A 10,812-nucleotide genomic window follows, 5' to 3' on the forward strand; every position below is an offset into this window, starting at 1 on the left:
AGCAAAGACTTCCCCATGTGATGATAATAACCCACTATTCTTTCTTAGTCACTACATTCCTCTGAGTCAGATAAATCACCCTCTAAATGGAGAAAGTACCGTAGTTTCTACTACCTTGAATTTGGATATTATTACCCTCACTCAGAATGGGGTTGGGATCCTTGGAAATCCCTCACTTTCTAACTCAAAAAGGTGCAAGTGTTGAGACCCTGACGTGGGCCCATTGGCCCTTGCTCACAAGTTGGTTCTTTCTCTAAAGGGATCGTCTACCACTCACAGGTTTGCTGGATGTGAACTTGACTTCTATTTACACAGACTAGGCTAGGGCTTTCCCCCACTTTGTGTGGGTACCTCCACTTCTGCTCTTTCCTTACTGGATCTTGAAACACTTGGTCTGTCGACATTCCTATGAGAGTGACATTTTGTTGAGCAGCAGAGGTGTGATATATCCGCATTTCCCTGGGACATTCCAGACAGAATTGACAGGCTGAGGGAACAGAGTCAACGTGTGCACTATTGATGTAATGTGTCTGCGCTGATAGCATCATTGTCTTTGCGCTTTGCAGGTACAAGCAGTGAGTCCGGTACATCCTCAGCACTAGACTTTTTTCTGGACCCTCCTCTGAAGCCAGCGCCACGGGCACCATCCTGATCCTGGTGAGCACGTTTGGTTCATTTTACTCATTTACTTTATTGCGTTCTGGCGGGGAGGAAGCCTCTCCCTCCCTCTCAAGGTTCTTTCAGCTGGTCTAATACTCAAATAGACAAGGCTCTATGCAAAAACCATGGAAACTAGTGAGCACAGGTGGTGTCAGTGACTGTCTATATAACTATAAAGGGGCTAACACAAAGGTTGTGGGAATGTGGTTTGGAGATTTATATTTTCCCCCACCCATGTCCATGGGCATTTGTAGCCTTTGGGGTCATCTGAATACTTGTAGTTTGTGGGTACTTCGTGGCGTCTGAAATCATGGCTCTAACACGTTGTATCATCAATTGCAGGCAACGCCCCAGAAATCTAGGCACGGCTCCTTTAAGGAACCAGGAGGTCCACCCCTTGTAGTGCAGCTTTCCCTCTGTTCTGGGAGGTTCCACAGTATGGGAGGGGCGGGAGCAGTCATGGAGGCTATGGAACTGTGAGAACATCACCCAGAGGAGCCAATGAAGGTCCAGGAGAGGGGCGCTTCCATGTATGCCGTCGCATTGGGGAGGGATTTCCTGCTTCCTCCTCTGAGATTTGTTTCTTGTTCAGAGGCTCCAGATGGATAGCTAGTCAGACAAGGTGCAACAAGAGCCATTGTCCAGGCTGCACAGAGTCCGATGGCAGCGGCCATACTCAGGGTCCTGGCTCAGGTGAATGCACTTTCCCCCAGCACCTGCTTATGTCCTACAGCCAGGCCCAGGCATCCAGGACAGTGAGGTGCTGATGGGTGATATCGGTGGGAAAGGGGCTGGCCGGTGGAAGAGGAGCTGGCGGTGTAAAGACATGGAAGGGCAACAGAGCTGGAAGTGTCTTGGATCAGAGTGTGTGAGGTGGAGTGGCACCTGGACTTTCAGCCTGGGGGGCCCTGGGAGCCTTTCACTGAACGAGAAACATGATTTGAGTTAAGGATATAAAAGCTTCTGAAGAGGCTGCTTACAAGAGCAGACTGCAGAGGGGTGATGACAGTGACGTGGCAAAGGGAGGTTGAATAAGAGTCAGCACTGACGCCTGAATCCCAAAGTGTAGATAATCAGCTGAGGTCTCCTGACTCCAGGAGACTCAATGGAGACCAGAGCCCACTGAGCCCCACCACGGTTTCCTCTGTCTCCTCTGATTGTCGACAGCTAAGGGAAGGGTGTCCCACTTCATCCCCGTGGTGTCTGGGATTCTGGAGAAGCATGAAACACAGGCTGTTCATACATGCAGCACTCGATATGAGACTGTTACGAGCAGAGGTACCAGCATGTACAAAATGCTTGCAGATGAGGCTGAGCTGCAAGTATGGAGGAAAATAGAGGTCGCTTTTCCTTCTCCTGGGCAACAGGGAGGCAGGAGTAAAGGGGGCGGGGTGAGTCACAACATGGAGGTGGTTACCCCTGCCTTTACATGTTCCATGTAGTTGCTGAGGAAGCAGCCACAAAGTCCAGGTGGAGTGGACCATGTTCTCGGAGCGTGAGGAAGAGAATGGGAGGGATTGGTGATGAGACCCCTCCCCCACCGCCCCAGGGTTTTTAGCAACCGTGGGAGTCATTTTCAGTGAGGAGATGTTCAGACTCTGTCCTATTGTAGAAAACACAGACTGGAGGCAGCTGGGCATAAAAGTCTAGAATGAGGTTCTTAGTGTGATGTCCCGTGTGACTGCTACTTTGTGCTGGGCTGTGAATAAAGGTAGGTGTAAAGAAAAGGGCAGGCTGCTGAGTGGGCATCAATACCCACAAAGTGAGAAGACTGCCAGCCTGGGGCCTTCACAGTGGACTTGAGGGGCCACTAGGTCTGTAGTGTCCTGGATCGTGTTTGATGGTGCCAAGTACTCTTGACGGCCTGTGAGGAGTATGGAGGAGCGGGTGCAGGACAAAGGGGGTACCTGAGGGGACATGGTGGTGGGGTGCAATGACAGATGTGCAGGCAGAGAGTGCGTTTGAACTGATGGCCATGGTCCTTGGTATTAGGGACTTACAGTGAAGGTTGGAGGTACGATTGGGTGGACACCTGGGAGGTAACTGCAGGATTTCAGGGGAATTGCCTGGCTGGGGGCTGGTAAGGCCCTGAACTTCGATTACGTGTATGTGGGCCGTCTCCTGAGGACAGAGTGACATGAGTGGCACCAGGGCCTTGTGTCTTCTGAATTGGATGAGCAGGGGGCAGACATTTTGGGATGGATTTGTGGGGCTGTCTGTATTCTCACCTCTCCCTGTTATGGCAGGGCCGTGTGACCTTTGAAGACGTGGTCGTGTACTTCTCCTGGGAGGAGTGGGGGCTCCTGGATGAAACTCAGAGATGCCTGTACCACGATGTGATGCTGGAGAACTTTGCACTTGTGACCTCACTGGGTAAGACTCACAGCCTCCCCAGGGTCCCAGGCTCAACTCTGCTCTTAGCTTCCCTCTCCCCTTTGGACTCTAGCTACGGCCTTGTTTCCTCCCAGCTCCCTGACTGGGTGCTGGGGTCAATCCAGGTGGGCTGAGCAAGTGCCCCCTTCTTGGACTCGTGGCCCCACACAGCCTGGTGGGTCATTACCTTGCCTGACTTCCCCCGGCAGTGTAACTGTAACCACCCACACCTGGCACCACTGCCCCAGCCGGTTTTTCTCCCTCCTAGCTGACATTTCTCCCCGTCTGCCAGCACTTGTAACTAGTATGTCCACTACACTACCTTTGGAGATGAACACTTGGTTTTTGTTTCCTGTTTATGTGTTATGTGCAGAATTGCTCTGGGCCAATGCTAGTCCCCTCACCTGTCACCTTAGTGCTGGTATCATCCTGGTCCCAGATTGTTCACCTGGGGTTCGGGAATAAGAGTCTGGGGTGCCTCACCGAATGGACATGATACCAACCCTAGCACCATGGGCTCAGAGGAGGCCAGGTCCTGGTGAATGCCAGCTGGGGGAGGGCAGGACAACAGGGTGTGTTCAGGTCACTCACCAGGAACCTGTTCTGTGCCCACCATGTCAGCACTGCTGCCAGCAACCCCACACCTCGAGTCCCTTTCCTTCCCCATTGGTGACAATTCCATAACTTCTCATTTCTACTGTGACTTCTGGTCTTTGGCTACCGCCACTGTTGCGTCACATGTAACGTGTTGCAAGGAGTGCGTGCATCTGTGAGATAGACTCTGAACAGCATTCTGGCTAGTTGCAACCATCTGGGCCTGGACAGAAACTTCCACACACAGAGGAGTCAGTTGGGGACCCCGAAATTCTTGTGTCTTTTAGAGTCCCAGTGCTACAGAGCAGCCCTTTTCCCGTCAAACTGGTCACAACTGTCACATCTTGAAAACAATCCACAGGCCTCACTTCTTTCAGTGATGGGGCTGTCCCTCCCCCCCAAATCCACGTACACTCTCCAGCCTTTCTGTGCTTTCAGGTTGTTGGTACGGAATGGAGGAGGAGGTGCTTTCTGTGCAGAGTGTTTCTGTGGAACAAACGCCCCTGGGCCAAACTCCAGCCACCCAGAAGACTCACACCTGTGAGAAGAGTGTCCTGGTGGAGAGAGACATTTTGTGCCTCACGGCACAGCACGGGTTCCATCCTGGGCAGAAATCCCGTGCCTGTGGGGTCTGGGGGGAACACGCCTGGTTCACCCCAAACCTTTACCAGCATCAGCAGCACAGTGATGAGAAGCCACTGCGGAGGGACACGCACACGGCCTCATTGGTGACGAGCTGTCAACTCCACGTCTCAGGGAAGCCTTTCACCTTGACCTGTGGGGCAGTGGGGAAGGACTTCCTGGCCATGTTGAGTCTTCTCCAGCATCAGGCCACTCTCAAAGAGGCTAGGTCACCCAGCGGCTTCAAGAATGGGGGTGGGGAGGCCTTTCGTAGTGGAACGAGTCATTATGGGCACAGTGACTGCAAATACAAACTCTTTCAGCATCATCAGCTTCACCCTCAGGCTAGTCCTTATGAGTGGGAGAAACCCGTCCACCAAAGCGCCACCTTTAGTCACTGCCAGGGAACTGACACGGCGGCAAAGTCTTATGAGTGCAGTGACTGTGGGAGAACCTTCAGCCAAAGCTACAGCCTCATTCAGCACCACAGAATCCACACGGGAGCCAGGCCTTACAAATGCAGCGAGTGTGGGAAAGCCTTCACCTACAAGCTCCGCCTCGTTCAGCACCTGCACATCCACAATCGAGTGAAGCCTTACGAGTGTGGGGACTGTAGGAAGTCCTTCAGCTACAGCTCGACTCTCATTAAACACCAGCGAGTGCACACTGGGGCCAGGCCTTACAAGTGTGGGGAGTGTGGGAATTCCTTCAGCCAGAGCTCCAACCTTATTCAGCACCAGAAAATTCACAATGGGGCCAGGCCTTACAAGTGCAGCGAATGTGGAAAGTCTTTCAGCTACAAGTGCAAACTCGTCCAGCACCTGCGAATTCACACAGGCGAAAGGCCCTACGAGTGTGGGGAGTGTGGGAGGTCTTTTAGCCACAGCTCCACTCTCAATCAACACCGGAGAATTCACACGGGAGCCAGGCCTTATAAGTGTGACGAGTGTGAGAAATCCTTCAGCCAAAAGTCCAACCTCATTCAGCACCAGAGAGTTCACACAGGAGAGAGGCCTTACGAGTGTGGCGAGTGTGGCAAGTCCTTTAGCCAGAGCTCCCACATCATTCAGCACAGAAAACTTCACACCAGATAACCTCATGCAGGCAGCAGCTGTGGGCAGACCTTTGGCCACTGGTCTGCTGTATGGACACGGAAGCTTGACCACTCATATGCTTGATGTGTGCACACCCAACTTGTGAAAACCCTCATCTAAAGTCTACCTGACCTTGTTTGGCCTCAGAACGTACACCCAGGTCGAAGGTGCTTTTCTGTTGATTGAAACAGAACAGGGCCGGTGGGTGGGGGTGGGGTGGGGGGTGGCAAGGTGAAATACATACAGCTCCGTGAGTTCTGGGTTCCTCAGGAGCTTTGAGGAGCCTTGTTGTATATTCTTCTCGGTTCCCTTGCCTGATTCATGCCCCTGCCAAGAAGCCATCTCACCTTTACCAGCTAGAGGTTCAGCAGGGTATATCAGATGTTCCTAAATATTCGGGGTTGGGGAGCTCCTTCCCTCCTCTCTGATTAATCGGGCACGCGCACTCAGGGTGACGCTAGCAACTTGCAAAGGTCTACCTGCTTCCACTTGTGGCCTAACTTGCATGGTTGCCCAAGGCCTCCTAGGAGAGACGACAGGGCAGCCTGGACGTCAGCCCACAGGAGTGTAGACTGTCGTGACAGCCTCCGGTGCATGCTCCTCTGAAACATTTATATCGGTCCCCTGTCCCCAGGATGTCACACCATGGTGAGCACTACTGTGGGGATACTCTTTCACAGCTACTACAAAAGGAATCATGTGCCTTCATGTCTAGACTTGGCTTGTCTGGTGTGAGTGGTTGCAAGACTACAGGGGCCAGTCTCAAATCATAATTTGTACAGAAACACTGGGTGGCAGACTGAGAGGCCGTCCCTGTTCTAGAGGTGCCCCACGGATGTTCCACTGACTGGTTGTGTGGGATGACAGCGCATCTGGGCTGTAGGAGCGAACAAAGCTTTGGCTGTTACTGTGGCCTCTGCACTGATCACCTGAACATACATATATTGCTGCAGAGGCTAGAAAGTGAAAACAGGAGGAAGAGCCCAGGGTGTAGCTTTTGTGACTCCGCAGACTAAAGTGGCAGGAAATAGTGACAAACAATTAAGATCATTTCTGAGTGTTTTTCCTGCCACTGATGCAGGGCTGCACTTCCCAAAGCATCAGTCAACATTTCTCAGCCTCTGGTTGGGGAAAAAAAGTGGGAGAATACAGACTTTTGTTTGAATGATTGTTACATAGACATGCTATGGGAACTGCACATGTTTAAGCTGATTATTTTTGACAGAAGGTGCGCCTGCACCCATTGAAACAAACAGTCAAAATCATAACCACTTATGGACTCATGCTAAAAACTGCCTTCATGGCAACTAGACTGACTTAGTTTTGCTTTCTTTATGTAGTTTCTATGTTTTATATTATGGTTTCCTTCCTTCATGCTGCATAATAACTTTGAGGTTCACAGGTGTCACTTATGTTAAATATTTCATTCCTTTTATTGCTGAGTATTCTGTTCTGTGGCTATCCACAATGTGTTTACATTCAAATGCATTAATAGAAGACATTGGGCTTGTTTCCACTTTTTCACTCCAGCCCCTCACCCCATGAGAAAGTTTTCACCCTGAATTCTCACTTCCTCAAACAATGTCTCCCACTTCCTTTCTCCCCCCTAACGTTCATCTCTTTTGTTGAACTTTTTCCTCCGATTTCCCACATTGCAACTCTGCTCTTGCTGAATAAACCTTCGCTGGTCAAAATGACTGTTTTATTTTTAATGTCCACATTAACATCTTAAACAAGATGTTATTAAGTCCTCTGCTGTAAGTCCATTATAGCAGAGGAATTGTTGGAGCTGAGTTACCCAGTTTACACTTCCCAATAGTGTCTCGGATTTTGTAGATGACAAACAGGACACTTCCAAAGAGTGTAGAAATAACACTGTCCCAAAGACCACATGCTCTGTTCACCACAATTCAGCGGATGACACACAGCTGGAATGTCTAGTTTCTGGCAACCAGACTAGTTTCTCCAATGGATCTGTCTTAAAAGGCTTCCTTTGATTTAAACCTTTGTTCCCTGTCACTTTTGGTCACCACAGCCAGTACCTTGACTACCAGTGAAAAGGGGTAGAGTAGGCATTCCAACAGGTTGTTGCCGGCGGTGGGGGATGGGGGGGGTTACAATCACACCAGTTTCTCCCGTGTCCAAAGTCCCAGTTGGGGAAGGCTGACAACCCCCATTTTGATCTGAAAGATGCAAGCACCACACCCCCATAGGGGTCAGCACCAGTTGGCATGTATTACAGTGCCAGTTGATTTCAGTGGTGTTACTGTGTCACTATAATACAGATCAAGCGACCAAAGGACCCATAACTGAGTTCATTTGCCGTCTGACCTAGTCGCATGTACCATACGCACGGCTTTATCTTCCAGATGCCAACCGATGGTCGTGGGTGGCAATTCAAGACCGAAAAGACTCCGATTTGGGGTACAGTGAAGGAAACTATTCATTGTAAGCAGCTCAATTGTGATACCATGGTGTTGAGGCAGTCTCTGGGTAAGGTGGCCCCTCCAGCTAGACAGCTCTGCTCCACGTGCTCCTATCCATTCCATTCTTCTACCTGCGCAGGTCTGCTCCAGCAAGACGTCCCCAGTCTTCCCACTCCAGCTGGGGAAACAGCCTTCAGTCTTTCCACCGAAGGGCGCCCTTGGTCCATCCTCATGCAAACACTCCAACAAATCTTCACCCTTAGGTCCAAAATACACTGTCCTGATTGGTGAGAATGGAGCCAATCTGGTCAGTGAAGATGCTAATTGGGATATAGCTGTGCAGCTCTGGTTGGACAGGGAAAGTCTCAGTCCTCTTGGTTGAAATAGGATTCCAGGAACTCCTCTGTAAGGGCTGGTTCAGATTACAGGAACACAGTGCAGGAAGTTCAGTGAGGGAGGCAGGCAGCTTAGGCTTCTCCCTAAAGCAAGGTTTGCATGAGATGCCCCTGTTCAGAAACAGCTGCTGGGCGCTGCTTTTTAAATTTGAGCTGTTAGTCAACGGGCAACCCTTAGTATGTATCATCTTTCTCATGGTGTACAGAGAAGAAGCAGGTGCTACTGGCAGTATCATCCATGTAGGGAAAACGCCAGAGAGTTCACTGCCAGGTGTCCTGGACATGCTGACAGGGGTACACATAGAGGCGGCCTCCCACAGCACAGAGAAAGGAAAGCAGCCCCACAATCTGCGTATGTGCGGTGAGGCTGACAACACACGCCCACAAAGGGTACGTGCCCCGCCAAGGCCCGGGACACCACTGGCAGTCACGATGGTCGGTCAGGCCCCCATCAGTGCATCAAAGGAGGCACATCCGCAGGCGGTCAGCTGCACAGAGCGCACCAGATGGCGGGCAGGGAGAGGGGCCTCCAGCCTCAGAAGCCATGACATACAGAGCTTCAACAGAGAAGCCTCAACACAGGGCAACCACGTGTCACCAGGTCGCGAACTGGTCTCCGCGACCGCACATCTCAGCGCTCCGCCTACAGCCCCCAGGGCCAAACCTGGATTTCCCGCACACGCGCTAATATGCTGTGCCGCTCGCCTGGGACGCCGTGGGTTTCGGGACACTTCGCCCAGGGACAACGGGGACGGGGGTGGGGGGCAAGAATCATTCCCTCACGCAGAGGCTGGTTCAGCCACCAGCAGGGGAGGGTCGGCGAAGTCCGGAGGTGCGCACATAAACGAGGCTGCGGGGGGGGGGGGGGGGGAGCCTCAAACGCAGCTGGATCACCGGAAAAGCATGCTGGGATCCACAGGCACCCACCTGAGGGCAGCCCCGGTACGCGCCGGGTCTCGGCACCTCGAGGCATCGGCGCCCGCCGTGGGGTTGTACTAAGCTTACTCTTGTTCGCTCTGCTGCCACATCTCAGAGACGCTGACAAACGAGGGGTCCAACTTGTGACCCGACGCTGCCTGCAGCTTAAGACGGAGCGTAGGGAGCTGCATGCGATGGGACGGGCGTTGGGGTGGCGTCCCCGCAGATACGTGACGGGGAAGCATTCATACACCACCCAGACGCGGGCCCTGCGGAACCCCCTCCCTCGGAAGAGGAGGCTCGGCGGCGGGAGGCCAAGAGCTAGCCGGGCCTCACTGACCGCCCACACCCAGCCCGCCGAGTGGGCTACGCGCCTGCACAGTGGGAGCCACACGGGTGGTTGGGCACCGAGGAGGGCCGCTGGGTGTCCGGGCCCCGTGGGCGTCCTATCGGATCGTTAGAGGCCTCACTGCGGTGTCGCCTTTACAGACTCGCTCGTCGGGAGCAGGCGTCTAGACAGCGGGGCCGCAGCTCGCGGTGCGGGGAGCACAGGCGGCCTGAACGCAGGCTTTGGGGCCGGGAGCACGCGCCGCCTCGGGCTCGTCCCGTCCACAGGGCGCTTGTGTTGCTCGTGATTACCGTTTTTATTAAAATAACCAACGAAGTTGACACGCGTAAAAAACCGGCAAAACGGCAGTCCCAAAAGTGCGGGCGCCACCTCGGCGGCTTAAACGCCACACTCGCTTGCGCCCACGGGCAGCAAAAGACACTCAGGGTGCGCCCACCTCCTCTACTGGGCACCGCTCCTCAGACACTGCTGCGGTGGCCCAAGGGGGTCGCCGGGACGGAATCAACGTCCCCGCTAAGCCTCAGTTACCGTAGGAACGACCCGGAGCCTCACTGGGCGCCGCAGAGGGCTTGGCAGGGCGGCCTCCCCACCGCTGGAGACGCGGCCGAAGAGCGAGTGAATGTCTGCTGTTACGCAACTCGGACCGCTGCGCAGTCAGGCCAAGCCCCGCCGGGTCTGCACCCCGGCTTTCCATCCACCGCCTACTGGCAGGGAAGAGCGGCGAGGGGCCACCGGCAGAGCCGTCCACCCACTCGAGCTTGGAGAGAAGAGTGCGAGCGAGCTCCACACGAGTCCGTACAGAGGGTGCCGAGGGGAGCCCGGGGAGACAGCAACCGGAGATGCTCTGTCAGGAGAGCCCCGCCCCCCCCCCCCCCCCCCGCAACCTCGGAATGGGACGGCAGATACGTGGCTCAGAGCCTGCAGGGTGAGGTCACCGCGACCGAACCTACTCTCTGGGGGGATGGAGTGTACGCGTGAGGATTCCGCCACCCTCGTGCGCTGGAACTGAGTGGCCGGCCATGGTCAAGCCCGGAGCGCTGCCCGCCCCAGAGCCAACCTCTTCCGGCACCGCAGTTGGTGATGGGGCTGGTCCACAGTTCACGGTTGCCTCCTGAAGGGGTGAACGCCCCACCCATCACTGCCACCCCGCAGTTCCCTGGGGCCATCTGGTCAATCCCGGGGTCTGGTAGCTGAAAGGGCGCGAGCTGGGCGGGCCGGCTGCGCCCTTCCGATTTCGCCCGCACGTCCAGGGCTGGTCCGTCCGTGTCTCCGAATTCGGACATAGCAAAAATTCCATCCGGAGGCGCCTCTTAAACGACCAGGGCTCACGAAAGACCGCGGCCCACCGGTGGCTTCCTACCTGGAGCTCCAAGTACGGGCCT

The 10,812-nt window shown here is 54.0% G+C and overlaps 1 protein-coding gene across 1 annotated transcript; it reads left to right on the plus strand.

Annotated features, from left to right (window-relative positions):
• The first annotated feature begins 1,835 nt into the window (after positions 1 to 1,835).
• Positions 1,836 to 7,036, plus strand: LOC141567599 (zinc finger protein 418-like). The gene is made up of 2 exons (XM_074315545.1): positions 1,836 to 3,033; positions 4,066 to 7,036. The coding sequence occupies exons 1-2, from the start codon at positions 2,859 to 2,861 to the stop codon at positions 5,340 to 5,342; spliced, it is 1,452 nt and encodes a 483-aa protein (XP_074171646.1). The 5' UTR covers positions 1,836 to 2,858; the 3' UTR covers positions 5,343 to 7,036.
• Positions 7,037 to 10,812: the final 3,776 nt, after the last annotated feature.

Source organism: Rhinolophus sinicus, linkage group LG11, assembly GCF_036562045.2.
Source record: "Rhinolophus sinicus isolate RSC01 linkage group LG11, ASM3656204v1, whole genome shotgun sequence".
Taxonomy (NCBI): Eukaryota; Metazoa; Chordata; class Mammalia; order Chiroptera; family Rhinolophidae; genus Rhinolophus; species Rhinolophus sinicus.